General features: G+C 36.5%; 1 protein-coding gene across 4 annotated transcripts in view; it reads left to right on the top strand.

Moving 5' to 3' along the window:
• PATJ (PATJ crumbs cell polarity complex component) overlaps positions 1-27,416 on the top strand; it is a 291,022-nt gene that overhangs the window by 155,862 nt on the left and 107,744 nt on the right. For all 4 annotated transcript variants that reach the window (XM_064493517.1, XM_031465257.2, XM_064493518.1 and 1 more), the window contains 2 exons: positions 4,287-4,483; positions 25,242-25,333. In XM_064493517.1, coding sequence (XP_064349587.1) covers positions 4,287-4,483; positions 25,242-25,333 — 289 coding nt within the window. The remainder of the gene's footprint in view (positions 1-4,286; positions 4,484-25,241; positions 25,334-27,416) is intronic.

The following is a 27,416-nucleotide window of genomic DNA, read 5'->3' as shown; positions in this document are numbered from 1 at the left end:
TATGGGAAGGGTCTGATGACATGGTGAACCATGAAATGTTTTTTTAGTGTAAGGGGGTATTACGATGCTACGAGGATTCTGAAGATAGCCTCTTTAACTGAGGGAAAAATTGGGAGTCATTCTTGTTCTTTAAGATGTTATTGGAGAAAGTTAACATGATTTGGTTGAGAAAGAATTGAACTACAAACTTGAAGACTTTAGTTTGTCCCTATAAATTAGCATTATAACATTCATTTCTTCAGCCTTATTTTTTTATTTATAAATTGGAGGGGGACATGCTATTAGAGGAGGTACTTTCACACAGTATCTTAGTTTGTTTTGCCTGAATTGAAAGTCTCTGGCTTTAAGATATAGTGAAAACATAGCATTTAATTTATCTGAAGAGCTGGAACTGCCATCATTTAATTGTAGTTGTGGGTTTAAATAAACGTTGTAGGATAACCCAAATTCTGAGGCCTGAAAATCCTAATACAAATTTAACTGAAAATTAAAAAGCAATGTGTTACAGAGCATTTGGCATTTTTATTGTCTTACTGCTCTTCTTGTTTTATGATGCACCAAAAAAAAAAAAAAAGATAAACTGTCAACCTTTTTGCTTTTCAAGTTCCAGTTTCTTCAGTTTAATAGAGTTGATTTTTAAAAGATAATGTACACATAGTACTTTGTTTTTCTGGTGGTCTTAGTGGATTTTGTTACTTTTGAATACAAATCCAAAGAAGAAACCATTCTTCTGCCTTCTTTAACTGAAAGAAGGCATTGTCTTTGAAACAAATCGCATGCATCCAATGCTTTTAGGTCTCAGATCGCCTTTATGTAGCATTGTTTGGGGCACTGGCAGAACTGTAAGCATGGCAGTTGAAGACCTTAGAAATGCTTTATGCTTTCAGCAGGCATGTATTATATACATATACTAAGCACCTAATATACTCCAGGCACTGTTTTAAGTGCAGAAGACAGCCATAAACTGGATGTACAAGGAACATCACGGAGTTTATATTCTATGATAGGACAACAGAAAGAAGAAATCTAAAAAGATACTTTCAGATAATACTGTGAAGACAGAAAGACAAAGCTGGGTTTGCATCCTTTTTATATCAGTTTCCAGCTGTGTGACCTTTGGCGAGTTATTCAACATCAGAGTCTTATTTCCCACATCTAGAATGCAGAGATAATAATTCCTACATGATAGGGTGATTTTTATCATGAATGGAGAAAATTTATTGAATGATTTTAACATAGTTTCTGCAACTTAGGTCCTCAATGAATTATTAATAAAACTTCATAACCATTCAAGTATGCTCAGCTCTTTATTGTTCCAGGGTTTGCTTTTTTGCTGAACTTTATTCTGTTGAGCTTACACCTTTCTCCCATTGAAAAAAAAAAGGGATAATAGAAAAAGTCAAGGAAAACTGAATAACCCATGTGTTAATGTTTAGGCAAATTAAGTTGGAGGAAGTAGGATGCAGGATTATTGGAAATGTCAACTAAAACAAAGTTTGGGCATTATGCAGTAGAAGGTGTATCTAACCAATAGAATGAGAGTTGGCTAGAATATCTATAATATTCATGTAGTTTGCAGGCATTAATTGGTTTTCCTGGTGACACAGTAAAATGGATGGGTGACTTCAGCTGCTGGTGTTTTTCTCATAGTTTTTATCTGTGAATTAGAATTAATTGTATGTAAGCTTGTCTTCAATGATGGATCTTAAGGTCCTTGAAAACAAATTCCATAGTGTGACCTGACATAATTTGGATTCAATCAATATTTGTTAATTGAGCAAATGGGAATTTACTAGTATCATAACAAAACACTGGCTAGAAAAATAGGGCTGCTTGTTTTAAAAATTCAAGGATAACAAAATCTATAACTTAGTACCTTGGTGGAATATTGATAAGCAAACCAATTTTTTGAAGGGTCTTTTAAGCCTATAGATAATTTTTTTTTAATTGTGCTAAAATAGACATAACAAATTTACCATTTTAACTACTCTTAGAGATACAGTTCAGTGACATCAAGTACATTCACATTGTTGTGCAACATGACCACCATCCCCTCCAAAACTTTATCTTCCCAAACTGAAACTACAGAAAAGGTTTTAATTCCACACTCGACTAGCACACAGTTTTAAAGCCACCACAATGGCCTGAGTACCATGGGACAGTCACTTGGACCAGTGCTGTTATTCCTTTGCACCTCAAGAAGTTGCCCCTGGGACACCTCACTGTGAGTAACTCACAGAAGAGAATCTGGGGAAGAATGATGCTAGCCCCTTCCTCTAGTGATTCCCATTGGAGAACTGTCTTCCTGATTCCTTCATGCCGTCATGGGGAACCATTGCCTCCTTTCACGAGCCTCAGTTTTCCTCAAGGTAGACACAGTTAAAGAAGAAAAGAGTAGATTTGTCACCGACTTAAGGCTAACTTAAAACCTCAACATAACTAAGTGATGAAAATCATGGTTGTATGTTTCCATAACATTATTTGGACCCTATATCCAGGAATTTTTAGTCAACATCCATTTTAAGGTAACAACCCTATTTTACAAGTAAGAGATCTGCTATTGGTAGAGGTCCAGTAATTGGTCCAAGGAGCCAGTGGCATTAAGTGCCTCAGCTAGGACTTCAATCAGATTCTGACCCTTCAGCCCTTGCTTTCTATCCTGGTACAAGAATGTGTCGATGAAGATTCATCATTTGTAGCACCATTGAGTTGTTCATCAACTGTGATAGAGCCATATTTTACCGAAGGAGGATCCCTCTTGTCGTTAATCATTTACCTGTCTAAGCCAATGAATACATAGTTCATGGCCATGAAGGTTACCTCTTTTTTTCTCTGAAGGTTGAACAGGTCAGGGATGTGATGTACAGCATAGGGAATATGGTCAATAATATAATAACTTTGTATGGTGACAGGCAGTTACCAGACATTGTGATGATCAATTTGTAATATACATAAATGGTGAACATATGTTGTACACCTGAAACTGATATATTGTATGTCAACTACACTTCAATTAAAAAAATTAAAATTAAAAACCTTCTCAAATTCTGCTTCTTCCACAAAATCTTTTCTAGCCATATCAATTTTTAGTACTCTAAAAGCAATTATTGATATTGCAGTTAATTTAATGTTTATTCACTGACCTAATTCACTAATAAATATTTATTGAGTGGCACTTGTGGTGGCTGGAATTTCTATTTACATAATTGTATTTGTTTAATATTTGTTGTATTTGTTTGCTTGCCCTGTTTTGCTGTAGAAGCATCTTGAGGGTTAATGTGTTTTGTATGTATCTAATTAAAGTACCCATATAGTGCCTTGTTCTTGGTAGTTGACCAATAAAAACACTGTGAGTTTATTTACATCAGTGTTAATAAGAATAATTTTATTTCTATATAGAAGACAGTTTTGTTACATTACAAGTATTTTATTTTACTATATTTTGCTAAATATGTTCTTTATTATTAATAATAAACATCAGTGAAAGTTCTTTAAGATTCTCCTCAAAATCCTTGCAAAGCAGGCAGATTTAACTTCTTTCTAAAATAAGCAGTCATTTGTGATTAATTCTTTTAATGTATAAAATAGCTTATAGGTTTAAATTTATCTACTCTCTTATAAGGAGATGTTTGTTAAGTCTGGTAAAGTGATGCAATGAGCTAGGCTGCCTTCTTTCCCCTCCCCCTTAACAGTAATTATCTGAATTAAGCTTTCAATTTGCAAGGGTTCCCTCTAAGGACAATGAACTTAAGTCAAGTGTTGGGCTGAGCACAGAGAGTTCCAGAATAGTCACAAGCTACTGCTTGCTTATTCAGCTGATGAGATGATTGCATCTCACTGTGGAGTAGGCAGCAAGCCTTTGAGCCCTGGCAGCACACCTGGCCTGGGCTGGTGGTGTGTGGGGTACAAGGCATGTGTAAAGCAGTATCGATGCCCACACTGATCTGCCAGTGTGGTTTTGTTGCACAGAATCAACACAAGTGAAACATAACCATCTGACATAACCAATCAAATCCTAAAGAAGGTAGTTTAGACCATAAAGTGGAGGTTGCAAGGTGAGACAGAAGATCAAATAAAAGAATAATAAAATACCTATATGCCATGAGCCATTAAGTCCTTTAGCGTGTATTTTAATGTTCTCAACATCCATGAAGTGGGTGTTATGCTCATTTTAAAGATGAAGAAATGAATCCATAGAGGTAAAGTAAGATGGGGAAATGCCAGTACCCTTGTAATATAGATTCAGGTACTCTATTTAAAATTTTCTTACCTTTCTTTTTAAATAGAAAAAATCAAGCAAAGATATGCAGACCTGCCTGGAGAATTGCACATTATTGAACTTGAAAAGGATAAGAATGGACTTGGACTCAGCCTTGCCGGTAATAAGGACAGGTCACGCATGAGCATATTTGTGGTGGGAATTAACCCAGAAGGACCTGCTGCCACAGATGGACGAATGCGTATTGGAGATGAACTTTTGGAGGTGAGGGGCATATATTCTTAATTGCTTTCCTGGTGAGGTGAAGGGGTGTAAGGGTATAGCGTATAAGAAAATGAAGTGAAGGGAAAGAATGTTACAAATTCTATTTTCTTCAACTATTTAAGATCATTTTCCCAAGAACGAACAAAAATCGTATTATTGCGTGTAAGTGCTGTTGGCTGCATAAGTAAAAACTAATCTCACAAAATAATTTAATGGCCCTTAAGCAAAATCTCATGGAAACATATTAAAAGAATAGGTTTGTTTTTAATATAAATTCCAAAAGATTCAGAACTAATCTGTATATTAATCTAATATTATTAGTATTTATCAAAATTCTTTTTAGCTTTTGAATTAATCATATGACTTTTTGTTGTTGTTGTCGTCGTTTGGTTTTTTGGGAAGGTGTTAGAGCCAACAGAACTTTGTGAACTGGTTGCCAGGGATTGGTTAATATCTGTGAAGTTGGTGATGTGGGTTAGAGCCACATAGGTTCCTTATTTCAGAACAGGAGAGAGTTAGGAGGAGGTAAGGAGATGAGTGATCCTCTGCTAGTACTCTAGGCGATGTCATCAGTAGTCTGAAAGGCTTATTCTTATTTTCCTAAACTTAAAGTCAGGGTTTCTGCTTTGAGTTGATCTTAGTTTGGTATTTATTTGCTTTTTCGTTCATTCATTCATTCAGCCAACGCTTTCTGAGTGTCCCTTAGGACTGGACATAGAAAAAGGGATGAATACATCCAGTTCCTTCATTCAGACAGTTCCCAGTCTAGAGGAAGAAAAGAGATGTAAAACAATTGTTGCATAACAAAAATGAAAATAATAAAAAGATCAACAGCAACAGCAGCTGCTATGTGCTTGGTACCAGACACAGCTTTACTGCTGAGGTCACAAAGTAACTGAGGTGCTGGGATTCAATGTCAGGCAGTTTGACTTCTTAGCTCTTTGTTAACCAGTGTGCTCTAAGGCCTCTTGGATAAAATACTCCCAACACTTGGACATTTAGGGGAGCTCAATCACAGAAGCACTGAGCATCAGACTGCTTTACAATTTCCTCTTCAGACTCTGACTCAGAATAGAATTCATAGTCATCCATAATGTGACTTGCCTAATAATATCACAGCTAAAGCTGGTCAGACACAACCGTGAGCCCATTAGTATCACCCTCTGTCTTCCAAGCCCCAGTGGTTTCTCCCCATCTAAAACCTGTTTCCACAAAGAAGTCACTTCTGGAGTTAATTTTCTTTTCTTGTTCTTTTTTTAAATACAGCATCATGAAAGAGATCCACATCGGGTAGTAGCACTGACTAGCATGATCATTAAATAAATAAAAATCAAAGGTGACAATGTGTATTTACCAATATAGTTCATTGTTCCAAGTGTATTTTCCCTGGCTTGTGTTTAGAGATTTCTTCAGAAATGAGACCGAAGTGATGGTGGTGATAATGATGATGAAAGTAAAAGCTGATTTACTGAGTTATCCTTCACATTGTACCTAGTGCTCACACATTATTCAGTATGCTTACGAGCCCTATATAGTAAGCAATAATATTATCCCCATTTTGTGGGTGAGAAAACTGCATAAGTAACTCACAGAACTAAGTTACTGAGTTTCATTAAGAACCCAGACTTGCCAGACTCCCAGATCCATGCTCCAGCCATTGAAATATACTGTATTCCCCAAGGCACTTCAGCCAAACCTTATTTGTTTAGATCCACTAGAACCCTGATTTATGATGCTCCTAGGCCTTAGGGAATCATGTATATTGTCACTGTGTTGTGTTATACATACCTAGACGCAGATTTCCTGTCTTGTGTGGTACGTGGAAATGTCCCCAAAGCTATAATTTGGACTATAAAGGTTCTAGTTCTGTTCTCTCTTAGTAAGACTCAGGATGGAATGGCCTATGGGATCCAGACCGACAGAAGCACTGGTATTTTCTTTCTCTTTCTAACATTCTGTTAGTTAGAGGTAACAGATGAGCTGTGTCTGCAGAGTAATGAGAGTGTTTTACAGGCCACACAGAAAAGTCAACACTGTGTGCAGGGCAGTAAGCCCTGGACTCAGAAGACCTGCTTTAGCTTATCCCAAGGCTTACAGTTTTTAGTTGCATTTCAGAAGGGGCTTAACATTGTGTGTGGTGCATAGCTGGCTGTTAATTAGATCACATTTCCTCCCTTGAAGACAGAAACTTCAAGTATCTCTTGTCTAGGCTAGAGGCTGAAGGGCTGTGCTGGCTGAAAAAGAATATTAACATCTTATCATTTCAGACCCCTTCTATTCCTTCCTTAGACGTTCTGGATTTGGCCCTTTTGCTGCTATTCAGTAACTTTATCTTCATTCAGAGATAAAAAAGAGCAAGAAGATTAACCATGGCAATAAGTTAATCTCCCTCCACTCTCCACTGAGTCTCTTGTTTAAAAAAAAAATAACAAATAAAAATATGTTGAAACATAGATTCTAGCATCACAGACCTTCGGTTAGTTATCCATTTGTCTGACCCTCAGTTGCATCCTCTATCAAACTGAAATTATTGATTCATTCAGCAAGTACTTCACTCTGCATCTGTCATGTAGGAGGAAGTATAGGAACAACGTGCTGAGTTTCCAGTGGGGAACAAAATCCATGGTGCTTCTTCTCATCCAGCCTACAGTCTAGTGATTGTATAGCATCGACTTCAGAGGGTATTAGGAGAATTAACAAGCTTTGCCACAGTGTCTGGCAGATACTAATACCGTAATACATTTCAACTGATAATATTTATACAATAATATTTTCACATAGATTTATGTATTTCAGTTCTTTTTAGTTTGTTTATATTAATGCATTTGTCTCTGAACATACATCCCAGAGGGAAGCCATCTTCTTATCCGTCCATAGCTCCACGCAGCATCTTGAAAAGCTGAGAGGGTAGAAGAACGTGCAGAATGGACACTTACACAGTTATAACCCACCTTCTCATGTGGTTTCGGCTCTAGGTCAGGGGTGAGAGGGGAAAAAGTTCACGTGGGTAACATTTTCCTGGTTTCTAAGGAAGACACTTCAATCATTTCTTTGTGATATGTGGATAATTTGTATATAGCATAATATCAAATCCAAGGTGCTTTTGAACTGAGAATAAGACGTTGATTTAGCAATAAGTACCAGGAAAGCTAGAAGCCAGTATTACAACAGCTGCTCTTTGGATATTGGCAGTGTATTCGATTGTAGAAAGACACTGCATCATGAAAGAGGCATTTACAGTGGGCTTGCAGATTATGTTTGCTCAATTCCTGGGCTCGAGCACATCTTGTATATTTATTTATCCATCCACACTCCATTTATTTTTGTGGTTTCTCTCCTCAGTGGAGGTAAAGTTATCCACGTCACGATTATTCTTACTACTCCACTTGCTTGTATTATTTCTCATTATTGCCTTGTTGTTACCATTATGTTATTACTTTGCTCACAGCCTCCTTTTCATTGACCTGACTTCTTTTAGGCCCTAAGGATGAGGCTGATTTTGAGGAAGCAGGAAAGAGAACGGCCAAACATACACTGTGGCTTCTTTGAAGTGAGAAATTCTGCATGTCTCCCGGAGCCCTGTCGGTGGCTGATTTCTGGCAGGACATCAGCCAGCAGTTTTGTTGCTGCGGGACTGCATTGTTACAGCACAGGGGCACTTAGTGAGCTCTGTCGGCGGATGGCCCAGTTCATGTATAAAAGACGTCTTACACTGAGCCCCTAGAAGACAGTGTGATTAAATCTCAGCTTCTTTGCCCTTCACTGCAGTGCTGGTGTGGGAGTTCTGCATTAATTTCAAAAGACATTAGCATATAATTACCATGTAGACTAGAATGAGACTTGCACTAGAGTATTGGCTATCCCTAAGCAGTTAGTCCCAGAAAATACACAGGCCTGGGCATGGTGCTGTCATATGAATGTAGGATTTATTTATAATCTTCTCTACAGCACAAGTGTGGGAAGAGAGAGCTGACAGTGTCACGTGGGGAATTGGAGTGGTTTGTCAGGTAACAGAAGCAGCCAGAAGGAACAGTATGGGTGGCGCAGGAAGGACACAGTGGAGGGGCTAGCACATAGTGTCTGGTCAGGCTCCCACACCCTTCGAGAAGGAGGAAGTACTTTCCCTTTGTAACATTTACCTGCAGGATAATCTAAATAAAATCTTGTTATTTTTGCATGTGTAGAATAGGTTTATTTAAGAACCATTAAAAATAAAAAAGTATGAATTCTTCTCATGTTTGCCAGGGATAAAGCAAACACAGAAGTACAGGTAAACTCAGATCTTTTTATCTAGTAATACTTTATAAGAGGAGAAAATTAAAACCAGAAAAATGAAATGACTGACTGAAGCACATGTAGCTGCTTCATGACAAAACTTCTGTCTGAGTTTTCCCACCACACCAGTCCCAGAGGGTGATGGCTGGTCCTTCACTCTCTGCTTGTTGCCAGTGAATTACTTTTGAAATATTTTGGAAGACTTAGATGTGATTTAGAAGCACACTACATTAGTGAATAAATCACTAGCTTTTCGGCATCCATAGATAAGATTCTTTCTAATTTATAATCAAAAGCTTCCATCATCTTAGATTGGCTATTTTAGATTGTGACCATACATAGTTGTAATTTTATAAAGGATGCTTCTTAATGCAATAATTATGCCCTAAGACCTCACAGAATAAAATATCCCATTGTAGAAACACTAATTTGGGGAACAGAAAGAAGAGAAAGGATTTCAAAATCGTAATAAAGTTATTTTCCCTACAATATTAACAGAGATAGGTTTATAATAGCTAAAACCACAAAAATAAATTGACCAATTTTTTTATTGTGGCAGTGGTGTCAAAACATATCAAATTTCACATTGTAAATACATGATTTATTGTATGTCTATTAAATCTCAGTAAAGCTGTTAAGAAATGGGTTGACCAGACCTGACAGAAATAAGTACTGTAAGCAGGTCCTTCCTTGTATGACCTTCCCATATACAAAGCTAAAGTCACCCCATTTTGTGACTCTTAAAATAGTCTGCAGCCTGATTCACAGCTCTGAAAGTCAACAGGAGAATGTGATGCTGGCTGAGTGGCCAGCCGCATACACAAAACTGTCATGGGACCTTTGATGGGTGTATATTTTTCCTGTCTTCAGAGTGCAGTCTCCCTGGTCATTACAGTATTGTAACCAGTAGCTGCCTGTGTTTTGCTGAATCATCTTCCCTGAGCAGTTCGTTCTGTTATATCCAATCTGAATTACAGAAGATGTGCATATTGAGAGAGGTAGGGGGGCTGTTTTGGGAACTGAGCTAACATTGAACGCTTACTATTTGCTAGGCAGTGCTAAATTCTTTACATGCATTCTCTTTTACAACAATTCTGTGAAAGTAGGTGTTATTTTAATCCCCAGTTTATGGATAAGGAAACTGAAACATGAGGGGGCAGAATCAGTATGCAAACACTGGCTTTTCTGAGTCAAAAGGTGGTGTTCTTAAGTTATTTAGTTCTGGACTGATAATGATTCTGGAAGGTAAGAAGTAAATTTCTCATCATTTTGTATTTTCCACAGATCTAGATTAATGCCGTTAATCCAGTGCTGGTTTGAAATATCTGAGGTAGTTTCTCACTATGCAATACCTTGTTACTCATTTTATCTTCTTAAAATTTAATACCACTTGAAATTCATTAAAAGAAGGCAGTCAGTGAAATTATACCTATCTCTCAAGAACCAAAGGAGAAAAGTAATCTTTTTTTCTTCGTGGTTGTTCTTGCACAATTTGAGAGTGTCTCTGAGCTTCATAATTTAAGAGCTTCCCCCTTCGGCGCTGTTAGACTTGAGGTTTTATTTTCAGGCTACAGGAGATATTATGTAAAACCTCTCTCATATTGGGTGGCCTCATTCTTTTCTGTGTTTCCTGGAGTGAAGTCTTTGAGCTGTATTTCTGCCATTTTTGTTTCTGTCTCTGGCTTGTCAGGGGAAAATGTTTTGAATTATTTGGTCGCACGTCATTATCTTTATGTTGCTGAAATATTTAGGCTAAAAATTTGTATTCTTACTGATCTTTTGGAGGAATGACAGTCATTTAATTATTATTGCTGTCCTCACTGTTGCTCCACAGAAGCTTTATGTGGGATCTCTGCAGTGGCCACGTTGTCTTAAAATCACAGGGAGAAAGTGCCATGAAAGAGAAAGTGAAAATGCAGATACTTGAAGGAACTCAGTTACTGTGGAAGTGTATAAGCAATAGGCATAGGAATGTACACAGGGGAAGAGACTTGCTGTTTGGGAGGAATAACTGGATTTCATCAGTGTCCCTCGGGACTCTCCTTTCTGTAATTTTTTCTCAGACCCTCACGTGACATACTGGGATAGTTGTCCAGACCTCTCTGTCCCCTCCTTTTTCTAGTTTCTTCCCCACTCCCTTCCAGCCATACCCATAGTCACACTGAAATGCAGTCTGGAAAGATGCTCTGAGGTTATGAAGAACAGTTTCCATATATTAGCCTCAACATATACTTTATTTCTGTATTTTGCATTATTTCCACGATAGAAATTCCTTACAGTCACCATGCAATCTTAAGGCACGAAGCCTGAAAGAAAAGTGTTAATGAAATTCTTAATCCATGGTGAGGGTGGGCTCAGGTAATAGCCCAGTGGTAGAGTGCATGCTTAGCATGTATGAGGTCCGGATTCAATCCCCAGTACCTCCATGAAAAAAAAAAAAAAAAGAAGAAAAAGAAATTCTTATTCCAAGGTTAACTTACTAACAGTATCAAACACCTGCTTGAATGCATCACAAATGTGGATTGTGTATGTGTGTTTTAATTATAGTCTTTTTTAAGAAGTAGGCCTAAGATCAGTAATCCAACATGAAAATCAAATGTTCCACCCAAAACAGTCAGCATGTGCCAACTTCTCATTAAGTCAGGAAAATTACGCATCACACGTCAACCCCAAACTCCCAAACAGTTTCCTAAAATATAACTAAAATACAGTAAAAATATTGTATGTAGAACACATAGTCATATTAGGTTGTTAAGTGTCTAATACTGCTTCAGAATCACCAAATACTACAACTGCTGACCCAGGTTGCTTTGTCTGCAATAACATGGTTTCTGTTAGCTCCGCCAGCATCTGAGCTGTGCATCCTCCTTGTTGGTATGGAGTGTGAGGTTCAAAATATCTCCCTGTGATTCTGCACTTGGAATATAGCTCTGACCTTTTCCCTTACAACATTTTGTTTAAAATCTTTTACTTTGTATTGGGTGATATAGATGTAAATTTTTCCTTTATCAACATTTACTGAAAAAAATTATAGATTCTATGATGAGAGAGATGTAGATTCTATGAAGTTTGAGCATTAGAAATCAAAATGTGTTCTATCAGGAAAATGTTAACTAGGTAGTTGTACCCATATATATCTTTCGTCCTTCTAAAAAATTTTATTATGAAGATTTTTTAAAACAGCTATAAAGTGAGCAGAATAACATGATGAAATTCTTCGGTACAGCCATCACATAGTTCAACAATTACCAGTATTCTTCCAGCCGTTTGTGTATCACCTATACCTCCATATGCCCACCTCTACTCAGAAATTATTATTATTTTTATAGTCATGTGTGTATATGTATGTGTTAAAATTTACAAAACATGAAATGCACAGATCTTATCTGTACATTTTTGACAGCTGTGTATACCTGTATAACCCAAACACCTATCATTTTCATCTCCCCAGAAACTCTTCTTATGTCTTTTCCCATTGGAATCTCCCACCACCATCCTGGGAAGTAACCACTACATTAGTTTTGTGTTTTGTTTTTTTTTTTTTAACCTTTGATTAGTTTTCCCTGCTTTAGAACTGCAAGTAAATGAAATCGAGCAGTATGCACTCTTATGCGTCCAGCTCCTTTCACTCAGCATGTCTGTGATTCCTCTAAGCTGCATGTTCCTCTTTGTTACTGAATAATATCCCATTGTATAACTATACCACAGTTTGTTTACCAATTTATCTGTGGATGGACATTTGGATTTCTTCCCTAGAGTTTTGACGATAGTAATAAAGCTACTGTGAACATTTGTGTGACAGGTCTTTTTGAAGACAAATGTTTTACTTTTTTTTTAAATGGCAAGTTACTGTGACGTAGAGTAGTTGTGTGTTTAACTTAAAAAAATCTGCCAGATACTCTTCCCAGGTGGTTGGGCCATTGAACATTCCCACTGACACTGTGTGAGCATTCTGGTTGTTCCACATTCTCAGCTGCTCTGGTGGATTTGCAGTGGTTCCTCATTGTGGCTTTAATTTACATTTTCCTGACAACTAATGATCATAAGCATTTTTCATGTTTTAGCAGCCTTTCACGTGCATTCTTTTATAGAGTGTCAATTCTTTTCCTCATTTTTTGCTTGTCTTTTTATAACTGAATTGAATGTAGGAGTTATTTATATATTCTAGATACTAGTTCTTTATCAGATATATAGTTTAGGGATCTTTTGTCTCAGTCTGTGGCTTGCCTGTTAATTTTCTTAATGGTATCTTTTTGTGTATAGAAGTTCTTAGTTTTGATAAAATCTTCATTCATTTTTTCTTTTATAGTTACTGTCCTAGCTAAGAATCTTTTGCCTACCTTCAGATTGCAACAGTATTGTTCTATGTTTTCTTCTAAAAACTTTATAGTTTTAGCTTTTATGTTTAGTTTTGTGGTCCATCTTGAATTAATTTTTGTGTGTGATGTAAGATAGAGGTTGAGGTTAATTTTTTTCCATGTGAATATTTGTTTCAGCACCATTTGTTGAAAAGACTTTTCTTTCCCACCTTTGCACCTTTGTCAGAAATCAAATGACTGTGTAACTGTGTCTGTTTTCAGGCTCTCAGTCCTCTTCTATTAATCTGTTTATCATTTATGCCATTACTACATTGCCTTGATTAATGTATTTTTATAGCAAGTCTTTAATTCAGGTTGTGCTAAGTCCTCATTTTGTTCTTATTTATTAAAATTGTTTTTGGCTATTCTTGGTCCTTTGAATTTCCATATGAATCTTAGAACCAACTTGTATATTTCTATTTTAAACAAAAGCCTACTGGGATTTTTACTGCGATTGTATTGAATCTATTGTTGAATTTAGGAGGGCTCAACATCTTAATAATACTGAGTTTTCCAAATTATGAACGTATTATCTCTCCATTTAATTATCTATCTGCAATATTTTATAATTTTCAGTGTAGAACTTTTGCATTTTCAGTTGTGCATTCTCTTATATTTTATATTTTTCAATGCTCTTATAAGTAGAATTTTTATAGATTTATTCTTGTTTGTTGCTAGTGTATATATAGAAATACAATTGATTTTCGTGTATTTGTCTGTTGACTTTGTATCCTATAACCATGCTAAACTAACTTGTTAGTTCTAGTAGTTTTTGTTGGTTCCTTAGCATTTTCTAGAGGTAAACAGTCATTTCATCTGTGTATAGGGAGTTTTATTTCTTCCTTTTAAATCTTTATGATCTTCTATTTTTTCCTTCTTTCCTTCCTTCCTGCCTTCCTTCATTTCTTTTCCTTCCCTTCCTCCTCACCTTTTAAATCACAATTTGGCATTGTATTTTGCTTTTTCTGCACCTATTTAGCTTATCTATGTATGTTTTTAAGTGAAATTTAAATATAACACAAAAGGACACTGACTTATGGGATAGTCAAAACTCTTTATCATAATATTCAAAGTTTTTCAAAAGATATCTTTAACTTACCTTTCCAACTTCTGCCATTGCTTCACCTTCTATGATCCAGCCACATTGAACCACTTAAATAGATTCTTAATACAGACGTGCATTTCTCTCTTTTTGCCCATGTATTTTCTTCAGTGTACTTCCACATTTTAAAGACCTACCTCAACTGTTTTGGCATGAAATTATTTTTGTCATTATCCTAAATAAAAATCCTTATTTAGATCTGATATCTCTTCTTAATATAGTTTTTTTCCCCACTGTTTCTTAACTTTAGATAATTGACTTGAAATTCAAAGGTAAAGATTACAGAATGAAAAAAACATATTGTTAATTATTATTTGTTGAAAATCTGCTTTTTAAAAAAGAAAGATGGTATCTAATATTAAATTTTTTAAGTAACTAGTTTTCTTATATAAGTCCCTTAATTTCTCTGATCATCAATTAAGTGTAAATTGGAAGAAGAGTCAGTACCTTTGAGGACCATTCAGACTTAATCTTTTGTGATTCTGGCATCTAAATTCTTGCTTCTCAAATTTCAGCATATAATTTGGCCTAAGGTATTTCTGATCTCTATTCTGGGGAGCATAAAAGCTGTAAATCCTTTCTCAAAATTTTTACCAAATAAATCTCTTTAACTATATAAGTTTCTCTCAACTAAGGCTGTATATCAGAATCATGGGACAGTTTTGCCTAGATAACAACCGTCCACCCCAGCCTACTAGATGAGAATCTCTAAGGGTGAAGTCCTCAGTGTGCTTCATACATTACCTAGTTGATATATGGTATAAATCCAATCAGGAGTCTAGATGTGAAATTTTGCTCTTGTTATAGAAGAACATTGACTAAAGTACCAGGAGCCTCTGTAACCTTATTGTAGAAAATACAGCCATTTACCTCTCAGTTCAGATTCCACACCAATTGCATGAAATAAAATGGTATGCTCAGTGATGGATTTAGCAATTTTGACAACCAATTCAAGTAGCACAAAATGTGTCCTTGAATCCACAAAGGACAAAGGAGAGATCCTTACATGGTCCATGGTATTTCCTGCCCTTTCTTTTGAGTCTCTGTCTCCATCCATCTCTTCTAAATGCCAAGAAAGGTGGAATTGACCTAGACATAGGGGCTGTGGCTGGAAAAATGATGGCAAAAGAGTAGGATGATTTCTCAGCTGAAGGCTCAAAATTTTGCACAGTATTTAAATATTATAATTTAAAATCATTGTGACTAAATTTTATTGCCCATCCTTATTTCTGTTTCTGGCTATGATTCAAAAGTATTAGGTTAGCAAATAGGTCTTAATTCTTATTGATTACCTAACATACTGAGTTGCCATAAAGATACGGCTTTTTATTGCTGTTTTTCTCTTTCTTAACTTATAGATTATACTTCTTGCATATTTTTAAAGTAACATATAATCATAAAAAATTGTAATTGTACAGGTCAAAGTAATTATCTTCCCTCTTTTACCTCTAATACTACTCCTCCAGAGGTAACCACTGTCAATTTACCCTCCTCCCTGTAGGTCTCATGCTTAGTCATATGCATTTGTGCAAACATAGTCTTAATAGTTAATATACACAAATAGAATCATATTGTATTTACCTTTTTTAATGAATGATGTATCATTTTCTATATCAGTACAAATAATACTATAACACACTTGTGTATATGTCTTTGAGCAATTGTTTAAGTAAATCTGTGGTGTAGATATATCAGATCATTTTTCTTGAATGTTTTACAAATTTTCCACCCCATTAACATATGTAAGAGAGGCTATTTCCTCCCTCATCTAGCAAACACTGGATATAATCAGACCTTAGCCAACCTGCCAGGTGTAGTTTTCTTCATTGAAAAAATTCTTCACACATATATCATACATATACACATAAGGAAGTGACTGAGAAAAATAGTACTGTAATCTGGTGAGGCAGAGTTTTTGAAGTTGACACTTTCTCTCTGCCTTTTTTGAATTTTTCTCTGCCTTCATCACTGTACAGAGGTTGGAATGAGAACTGGGTGCTGGAGGATTATTTTGGAGGAGGGAAGTGGTTGAGGTGGTTGAGGATGGGATATGGGTGATGAAGGTGAGTATTAAGTGAAGTAGCAGGAAGCCCATGGCATCAAATTGAACATACATATCACCCATACCAAAGGCCATACCAACAGGCTTTGGGATCAGGAGACTTGAGTTTGGATTCTGACTCTGCCACTACCTCACCTAGAACCCTCACACTAGTTAACTGAGCTTGTGTGTTTCAGTGTCCTCATTACAAAAGTACAGGAGCACCTACCTTGCCTACCTGTTTTCACACTGAGCAGTGTGGCAGTGCTGGACTCTATGAGATATGCTTTAAAAGCTATCAAGTGTATATGATGTAATCCTCCTTCTACCAGACTGAGTCACTGATGAGATTTGTGTTAAAAAACAGAAGGAAAAAAAAAAAAAGAGAAACTGGGGTTGGAAGGAGACTTGGGGACTTTCGTAAAGTCCTTTGGTGATTCATTGGGTTTGTGGTTGTGTCTGTAGAAGTAGCAAGGAAAATGTTTTGAAGGTAAGAGAAAAATATTCTAGTAACAGAAGAAACCGAGTGGAGTGCTAATCAGATCATTTGAATGAAACAAGCAACTATTAAGCTAGGCGTTACTAGTTTGGGGGAAGTCTTGACTTGTAGCACTGTACCAGTGTTCTGGGAAGAAAGAATTCCAGGTCACTGTTCACCTGCGTCCTCTTTACTTATGTGACGAACAATACTGTTAATAGAGGTAGGCTGTAATGCCTCAGCCTCCTACAAAAGCATGATTCCTCTGCGATATTAATGAGCTGTTAAGAGATAGATTGTGCTTCTGTCTCCACTCACTTATTCCTTCCTATGCCTGGCAGGTAATAGGAAGTTATCTACAGACACCTACTTCATTTGGTCATGTGAACCAACCTATAGCAATTGGAACAGCTTCCACAGAAACATTAAAAATCAGAGCAATACATAACCATATTTCTCTGCTCGCTTTCTTCAAGTGAATATTTTTCAATATTGTCACATCAGAGTTTAGGATTCAAAGGAGTATCTTACTCTTTTCTTAGTATGTCAAATATAGAGAGATATGAGCTACATACTATTACTTTGCCTTCAGAATATATTTCAATTTAATTTATTTTGTTTGAGAGAAAATAAATCTCTCACACTTAAGCCTTGTAAATGAATGTGTTCCTTTGGGAACATTGTACTTCACAAAAAATAGATTAAATTAGATTTGCAGAAGACCTCCTTTCAGCACTGTATTTATTAAACTTAGTCCTTAAAACCTGCTCCTTTGCAAACTATTAATTTATTGGAACTTGATGTACATTATTTTGTATTTTGGGGGAAAAATTAACGTGGTCATTTATTCAGAAAATGTTTTTCAGTATAGTGAAACTGTGTTTTCACGTGAGTTTCAGTCATCTTCCCTGTTCCATCCCAGCCTTGGTGCCCCTTTCGTACCCTTCAGTTTTTCCATCTGCAAAACTGAAGGCAGTGGTTTGGAAAGTGAAGGTCATTCTTCATGGAGGCTGGTTCCTAAAATTTTTAGAAGGGAAAATATTCTACAAAGTCTTCTTTGAACAGGACCTGGTTACCTCTATTCTGTTAGCCCATACCCCACCCCCCCAAAGCCATACCTGTGGTTCCTAGAAAGAGACCTACAGTTTCCTACCTCCATATCTCTTCATGTGCTTTTCCCCAGTCCTGGAGCCCTTCCTGCCACTCAGTTCACCCTGTGTCTGCCCAGCTTCTGTCTACTCCTCAAGACCAACACCCCCGTCTTCAAGAAATGATGATCACCGCTTGCTTTATGCCTACATCCATCATATCGGCAATGCAATTATTTGTTTCCAAGACTGTGTCACTTATTAGAGTACCGGGTACTTGAGTGAGGGGACCATATCTAACTGAATAAAAGTAATTCTATGAAGTGACTTTCAGAGAATGAGTATCTGAAACATAGTCGATGCTCAGTACATGGTAGCTATGGTGATGATGGTAATGAAAATTCCTATATATCCTTATCATTTTCACAATGGCTGTTGAATAAGTGAATAAATTGATGGATATAACACATATCCATTATACTTTTATTGGGATATTTCTTGGCCTGGGGTTTCTATTTTGTGAGGCCCTGTTAATTGGATTTAAATTTTCATAGGATTAAAAATGAATTACTTATCCTATGGCTTTCCACCTGCCCCCCATCCCAGATAAATACCCTTAGAAATGGTTTCTGATTATCAATAGGATAGACTTTTGGACTCAGATAGGTTTGGCTATAAATACTGGCTTCTAGATATATTGGTCAAATTCCTTAAACTTATTAAACCTCAATTTATGGGTCTATGTAATGAGGTAATAATGCACTCCTATACTGATTTGTATGAAATACTATATTTAAGGCATGTGTATGTGTGCCTGTGGGGTGTATATGCCTTGTATGTTGTAAGCATTTATAAATGATATTGTTATAAACTAGTTATAAAATATCAGTGTAGAACAATAAAGTGGAAATAATCTTAAATCCCACCAGTCAGAGATACCATCATTGTCGGCATTTGGTAGAGATACTCACAGAGCTTTATTTAGACTCAGACAAAAACTGTAATGTAAATGAAAATAATGTGATAGATTACATGATATTTTATTATTTATTTTTTTCACTCAGTAGTGTTCTCTTTTTATGGCAGTGGATTTAGAACTATATCATCCTCTTTCACCTCCTTTTAATGACAGTTTTCTATTTATCGATATATAGTGGAAAATATAGTAAACCTTTTGAGGATGAATATATAGTTTTTTCCATTTTTTCTCTATTATAACCAAGATAGACATTTTGACACCTGGGTTTTTAATCTTTTTAGGATAAATTCTAAGAAGTGGAATTGTTAGATTAAAATTCGACCTATAGGAGGACCCATCAAGTTATAAACACGATTTGTTTGTTTTTCTGTACATGTGTTATAGTCAATAACTTATTAAAGAAAGAAGTTAACCTATAGGTTCTAATGTCTTGAAATATAAAGTTTAGGATATATTTAAAAGTAAATTAGAGGGACTCTCAAATTTCATTATTGGCTATTCCAATTACCTGAATTTCAATTCAGTTTTTTAATAATAATTTATCACTGTTCATAATAAATCATCCTACTTTAGTAAAGCAGAGAATGTGTTGTTGAGTATAATATATTTTAATATGATATTCAAACCTCAGGCAAATCTGTTACTTGAACTAAATTTTAATTTTTGTATAATTAATATTTCTAATCCAAGCTTAAGTTAATTAACTTTTACTTCCAATTTGGTAAGTTTTTGAATAGATTTAATTGAGCTGGTCTCCAGCATAAATTTATATTCATGTTCAGTTGAACTATGTGAAATTAAGGGTAGTTGAAAACCTATCTTTTCGTATTTTTGAATAATTAATTTTATTGAAACAGATCTCATTAAGGACCTCTATAGTAAAAGTTTATGTAGTATAACAGAAGGATTTATATCCGTTTACTTTTGCTAAATCTTTGTTGGATTAACTCTAATTCTACATTTTCTACAAACTATAAATTATTGCAACTAAGTATCCATTTTGGGGGGAGGGTATAGCTCAGGGGTAGAGTGTATGCTTAGCATGCACCAAGTCCTGAGTTTAATCCCCAGTACTTCCATTAAAGAAATATATATATTTTTTAAAAGTATCCCATCACTTGTACCTAAATATAGAGGATTTACCTCAAATCAGTACTTTTTATTTTTGTATTTTTTCTCCCACTGCAGTATCAGAAACCAACCCATGAGGAGAAATGTGGATGAAAAAAATGAAAACCCATTATAATATGACTTATAAGTTTTACAAATGCAGATGTTTCTTATTTGGGGATATTGTCTTCAGTATCTAGAACTGCTGTAAGTTGCTCCTGAATGACATTTCATTCCTCTGGAAATTCAGCACTTAGGAAAAGATGAGCTAGCTTACTCATGATCAAATATTAGTGTCATTCTAGGATCAGGGATCCCAGAGCTGAGACAGAAGTTACTGACCCCGTAGAGGATGTCAGAAAGCCTCTTTTTGTCAGTAATCAGAAGAAGCCAAACACAGATATGAAAACCAGAATTGTAGGTCAAGAGCATAGAAAGCTCCTTTATACAGAAAGCTCTTTTCCTTTGTCTTCGTCTTTGCCCTTTTTTTTTCTCTTTTGAATGCCAGGGTAAATTACTTAGTGTCTGAGAGAGCGCAGACTAGGAGATAGAGTCACTTGGATGTATAAATTAATACTTAGAACTAGGAGCCCCAGATACTCTAAAGATAGAGACTTTTCAATGGCAAAGAACAGAAATAACCAAAAGGGAGAATTTATTGGAAGGGTGTGGGTGTCCCTCCTGGAACCTAAGATCAGAATGCCTCGGGGGCTCAGCAGGTGATGGCTTTTCCTGCCCCTTTATCAATGTGGCAAAATATGGCCGTCCCACAGAAGCTTAGAGAAGACGATCATTACCTGTGTCTCAGCCCCAATTTAAACCACCCAAAAGAGAGAATCTTGATGGTCCCAGCCTGTGTCATGTGTCCCCCAGCTTCAGCCTGGAGTGGCATGACAGGCAACACTAACTTGGCTGTCCAGCATTAGAGATGGTGTTTGTGGTGGGAAGGTTTGAAGGACCATCCCTTGCAAAGAGAAGTGGTTGTGTGCTGGCAGAAATCCCCGAAGTCTCTGCTACATCCCCGGTCTGGCCTGGATTTCTCCTTTAGTAATTTGGAAATCAGGATGGAGTGGCATAAAATACACTTCCCAGAGTCATGGCTGGGTAAATGTGGGTAAAAGATACTTATTATCCAGACTGGGTTACTTTTGAGAGGAAGCACTGTTAATGATGGGAACAACATGTATAAACTGGACTGTCCCAGAATATTTAGAATATATGATTACCCTTGAATGGAAGAGTTGTACATCTCAGATTTTAAGGTAATAAATAGTTTATCTGGGTGGATTTGGAATACTAAATCAGGACTGAGAATAGTTCTTCCTACCACTATGAGACGCTTCAAAGATAAAGACGTATCTAAATAATTTATTATTTTCATGTATCATTGAGTCACCTTTGAAAGGAGAAAGTTTGGGAAAGACACTTAGTTTCTCTACTTCTCAGTTTACTGGAAGTAAACAGAAAATATATTTTTTTTCCTAATTTCTAGATAATCTGAATGACCATACATTCTAAAAGAATGAAATATTTTAGCTGTTTTCCTTTGGCTTGGGTCAGAAAAAAATTTAAAAAGTGGTCAATATATGTTTATTTGTGTAATGACAAAAAGTGTGTTAAGTGTATATTATTGTTCAGGGTGCATTTGTACAAAGAGAAAGGTACAGTCTTACAGAACTGCATACTGCATTAGGGATTTCAAAAGCGTAACAGTCAACTATTGGGCCTTTCCTGTATGCATTGCGGTGAAATGCTTGATTCTGACTTGTGTATCTCTGAACTCCAGGACCTAAGATGGTGGGTATCCAGCTCAGAGTTTATTTAATAGACATCTTTACAAAGATGACCTTAGAAATCAGTGGAGTTTTATGTACACTGCACAGAGTGTGTGACCTCTAGGTGTGCCTTAGAATTACAAGGTTTTAAACTAATAGCTAAATCACCTTGGGCAAATTACTCAAGCTCGTGGAGTGCCAGTTTCATCTGGTGAAAGTACATAGCACCCAGTTGTTCTGAGATTTAAATGAGAAACTATGCATAAAGAGCTTTGCAGTGTTTGGCACGGAGTAAGCACTCAGTAACTGGTAGTTACTATTAATTAGAATTAACTGGAAAAATTTCCAGGTGGGGTAAAATGCTTGCTTTCTCGTCTGTGCTTTACTTAGAAGATGTCCTGTATCTGCTGTTTAAACAATAGTACCTTCAGAAAACAGCAGCTTCTCAGAAATAGGATTACTGACAGTCTACGGTTAATTGTGCATAAAATGCGTCATATTCTTTCTGATTACTTCCTGAGTGATTCCTTAGAGATGAAGCAATATAAAAAATGCTTATGTAGTTGGAAGCTATGTGCCTTTCACTTAAATACTGAAATGGTTTCATATGCAGTAAGGTCTAAGGAAATAACAAAAGAGATTTTCCTCTCCTGAAACTCAGGGGGCTGCTAATATGTCATTTTCTGAAGCCAGAAAAGAGGCTTTGTGACAGATTTTTTTATGCAGAGATCTGCATTTTCCTTTTAGATTTAATCCAGTAAAATCACTCTATCTTGAGTTTCTTATCCTGTTCCCAGTTTTCCACTAAGTAGCAGTCTCTCCAGAGGCCTCTGAGCACTGGCGGGGAGCAGTTGCCGTAGCGCTAAATGCCGCAGTTGTTGGCACTGGAGAAACATCAACAGCAAGCAGGCCGCCTCGCCTTCCTGCTGCCAGGGGCTCTGAATACTCAGAAACAGCGTCATGAAAGACGTAGCTTTAGATTCACTCTTAGGTAAATTAAAGTTAATGACCTGCTTTCTTCATTTGGGCTGTGATTTTTCACTCTTAGAGTAATAGTGCCGTGGGTTCTATTCTATCAAAGTGGAGGATCACAGCTGAAAAACAGGCATATCCATAAATATGAAACAGCTCAGTTTTCTATATGCTCGAGCTTCTGCTAATCAAAAAAAAAATTTTTTTTTTTAACTTCAGTCACTTTGAACGCTGGAGCCCACCTCAGAGAAAGTGTACAGAGAAAGCAGTTGATTAATGGAAGTACTGCTTCCACTCAGGGCTCCGTGATACAGTGCATCCTCCTTGAGGTCCACTGTGGTTTAGGAAGGACTCTAAGCAAGCAGAGGGCAGCCACAATGTGGAAGGTGTTCACAAATGATTACCTGAGTGCCACGCAGTGAATCAAGCATATTCCATGCATCGTCTCATTTTAAAATTGTGATTTTAAAGATCCTTATTTGTAGTTAATTATATATTAAAGAGATTGAAAAATACAGTTAGCAAAAAAAGTGATCACGCTAGGCATACTATTTTGTAACCAGGTGTTGTCACGCCATACATTTTGGACATTTCCTATGTCAAGTATGCTTAATGACCACCTGACTTATTTTAACCATTTTCCTTATAACTAAGTTAGGTAAGAAGATGTAAATACAAGAAAAGTAAAACCATGAAAAAGTATTAGGAGAAAATATATAATCTAGAGGGTAGGCACTTTAAAAAAAAAAAAGCTGTTTTTGGTTTTTGGTTTTTTAAAGAGCAGGAAAATTGAGAGGAAGGTACAGAGATTTCCCATATACCTGTATCCCCACACATGCACAGCCTCCCTCATTATGAACATCTCCTTCTGGAGTGCTGCGTTTGTTACAATTGATAAATCAACATTGACCCATCGTCACCCAAAGTCTGTAGTTGACATTAGCACTCACCTTTGGAGTTGTACATTCTGTAGTTTTGGACAAATGTATAATGGCATGTATCCATCTTCATCATTTCATACAAAGGGTGGTCACATTTTTAAATGCATGATATTAAAAAGGCACAAATCTTAACAGAAAAGACAGAAAATACATAAAAGTTAAAAATCCTTTGGGTATCAAGATTACTGTAAATAAAATTTAAAGGCATCATCTCATTTAATTCTCACAACAGTTTTATGAAATAAGTGCTTAGATTCCTCTTAGAGAAGAAACTGAGGCACAGAGAAATGACAGTGTGGAGACCAGTGGATTTCTAGGAGATTGGTTTTCTTGGTGAAGAACAAAAGCTGATAAAATGAGAGGCATGGTGAAGCAGTAGTTTGAATTTATTAGTCTTTGCAACAGCCTCTGATAGGAATTCCAGCTCTACCACTTTGAGGTGGTGGATAAGCTTTATTTTGGACAGTTAAAAACATTTTTTCATCCCATCCTTTCAAGTGTTCATTTCCATATACTTTCTCATTATAGCTGTTATGACAAAAATGAAACCTTTTTCAGGTGTGTCTTCAAATGCAAATGTTGAGAGACATCAAAGATAGTCAAATTAGGGGATAGGGTATAGCTCAGTGGTAGAGCTCATGCTCAGCATGCACAAGGTCCTGGGTTCATTCCCCAGTACCTCCATTTAAAAATAAACAAATAAATCTAATTACCCTCCCCACAAAATATAGATAAATTAGATGCTAACTACAAAAAGCATAAATTCCTTTTTACTATTCCTTATATGTGTACGATACTATCCATTAAATAATGGAAATTATCAAGACCTTAGTTAAATAGGGACAGTATAACATAGATCATTACTTACTGAAGACACAAGAGGAGAAAAGCCAAAACTGTGTGAGCTATTATCAAATGGCTGAAATGAAATAAAAGATTGATTGTGGCTATCATCATAGTTTAGCAGTGGGGAAGTCTGGAGGGAAAAACTTTAGAATATGAAAGTTTTCAGATCATACTGAGGTGAATTCAATCAAGCTATAAATCCCACCACATTCTGGATAAGAGTACATGCCTCATTGATTGGGTACAGTAAAATGTTTCTATGCAGTAGATCTAATATTTGACTTAAAACAAGGATATAATATTTATGTCCTCTGGAGTAACAAAATTTATGCTTTGTAATGGCCTTGACACGTTTACAGGATCAAGTTTAATGGGCCCTCCAGAGCGCTGATGAATACCACAGTTTGGTCTGTTTTCTACATTTTTTAGGAATCTGGAAAAGCTGTAGGAAATGAAGTATCCATCATAAAGTTTTTGCATCTAGCTCAACTACTGCTCTTTGAGTTTAGCAAAAGGGTTAGAAACTGTATGTTCTCTATTAACTGCGTTCAAAACTGAGGAGATTTTAGTAGCTGCTTAGAATTAGTGTTTGAATCCATACTATAAAGAATGCTAAGACTTTTAGCACCAAAAGAGTCCTTCATCTGTCCACTTAAAAATGAATGGACTTCATAGTTTAATTCCTAGTATATACACATATACTTGTATACATGTATAAATATGTACATATATATTTTCATACAAAATAGACATACTGCAATTTTACAAGTGCATTTTCTTTTTTCGCACACAGATAAACAATCAGATCCTCTATGGACGAAGTCACCAAAATGCATCTGCCATTATTAAGACTGCCCCGTCAAAGGTCAAGCTGGTTTTCATCAGGTAAGATAGATAAATCTGGCTTCCTAAAACCTAAGATCTCTTCTGGAGATGTTATTATTTGTATAAGACGTTTATCTTTGGTTTGTTTAACAAAATCACTGTATTCTAACAATATGTTTTCCTTTTGTAACTGTCACTTTAAGAAAAGTACAGATTGTTTTGATTATGAAGTGTTCTTGTTATTTACGTTTCACGTGATAGAACTGGTAGTTGTGGCTTGTGCTTGTACTTCCACTTTTAAACATTCTTCCCTTCCTAATGATCTGATTTTCCTTTTATAAATGTAATAGAACACTCTAGCGTCTCCTCCTCCTGTCATCATCATTTGGTACATTTGCTGACTCATTCATGCCTTCATCAAAGAATATGCAGGAAAAAAGAACCCAGGAAAGTTGAGAAGCCTCATGTTAAGAGTGCTGGTGAGAAATACAGAGCGGAGGAGACGTGAGCTCTGCTCTCTGGGGTCATGTGGTCCATTCGGGTCCCCACATTTACCCATACCTCATCTGCTGGCAGAATGAGCCTGTGTGGCATGAGTGAGTCAGAATTGGGACTCCTCTTTGGTGGTGGCCTCATGAGCAATGGAATGAGGTTTGATTCCCTGTTATTAGACTGAAATATCAGATAAATCTGTATTATTTTTAGGTGCTGTAACTAACCATGTACGTTAATTGTCACACTTTTTTTTTTCCTTCTGGCCTCAGTTATTATCTGTAAAATGAGGCTAATAAAGCACTTACCTCATTCATTGTGATTTTTCAAAAATTAGAAATACCACAGTGTTGAGCATGGAGTAAAGGCTTGAAGAAAGTGTTTGATGGTCTTTTGTGATGGTGATGATCATGGTTATTCTTCCCCTTCTCAGTAGTTACAGTCAGTGAGACCTGTCCGCTCCCAGGAGATGGCTGGGATATAGGGGGAGTTTTATGTCCGGATGTGGGCACTAATGTAGGTGCTTGAAGTATTCCTCCCCTGCCACCGCTTCAGCCTCACAGGCGGTGCTGCTTTGCTCCTGAAGAAGCCCAACGCTGATGTTCTTCTCTCCCGCTCAGTAGCACTTTCAGGCTTTCCAATCTTCTCTGCTCTTGTTTCTAGGGGGGAGAGACCTTCCTCCTTCTCATGTGTCTTTGTGTTCTAGGACAGCCTCCTCTGGCTTACTCACCTTAAAGTCCTCTGTTAGACACCAGTCTCTTCTTTGAGGTTTCTCAGCCCTGTCTGCTGCCAGCAGTTACAAAATTAGAGTTCAATGATGAAAACATGAACAGACTTGAGGAAAGGTCAGTTGCTCGCAAATTTAAGATGTCCATCGGTAGAAGTCCATACAAGTAAAGACGTTAAGCCATTTAGGCTTGAGAACTTTGTGTAAAGTTGTGTGAGGATTACACAAGAAGACGTAAAGCTGTCCGCAGTGTCTGCACATGAGTGCTTGGCCCATGGCGGTGCGGGCTGCTGCCAGGGATGCTATTAATGGTACTGTGACCTCTTCAGCATTTGTGGGGTCCTTCACTGCTGCTGGGTCATCCCATTTTAAAGAGAGCAAAAAGCAAATTGAACAGGATGCGAAGGAAATTGTTTAATACAATTAAGTACTTGGAAAATAGAACCCCCCTCCTTCAAGAAAGAAAGGTTAAATGATCTGAAATTATTTAGGATATAGAAGAGGCAGCTGAATAGAATTTTAATAATAGTAATAAGACCCCATTAATTTAGTGTCTGGTGGTTTCAATTTTGTTTGTTCAAAGGGATCAGAACAATCAAGAAGGGATCAGAATCAAGAGAAGAAATTTGTTCAGTAAATTAATGGTGTAAGCATAATGGAGGATGCTGTTGAATACTTATTTACTGGAAGTGATTTTAAGCGATTTAGAAGTATCAGGCTACATTCAAAATACGTCACCTAATTATGAACCTTTCTTGCATGGTCATAATTATAGTGCCCAGCACCTGGTGGGCATTCAGAGAGCTTTATTGAATAAATTTCCTTTCAGCTCCTACTGAACAATCCAGATTATTTATTCTCCAAAGGCAACAGTCATAGTAAGATAGTTTGACTTACTTTGTGAATTCAAAAATGAATATAGAT

This window comes from Camelus dromedarius, chromosome 14 (assembly GCF_036321535.1).
Source record: "Camelus dromedarius isolate mCamDro1 chromosome 14, mCamDro1.pat, whole genome shotgun sequence".
NCBI classification, from domain to species: domain Eukaryota; kingdom Metazoa; phylum Chordata; class Mammalia; order Artiodactyla; family Camelidae; genus Camelus; species Camelus dromedarius.
Note: the sequence above shows the minus strand (reverse complement) of the source record. Positions and strands in the feature narration are given on the sequence as shown.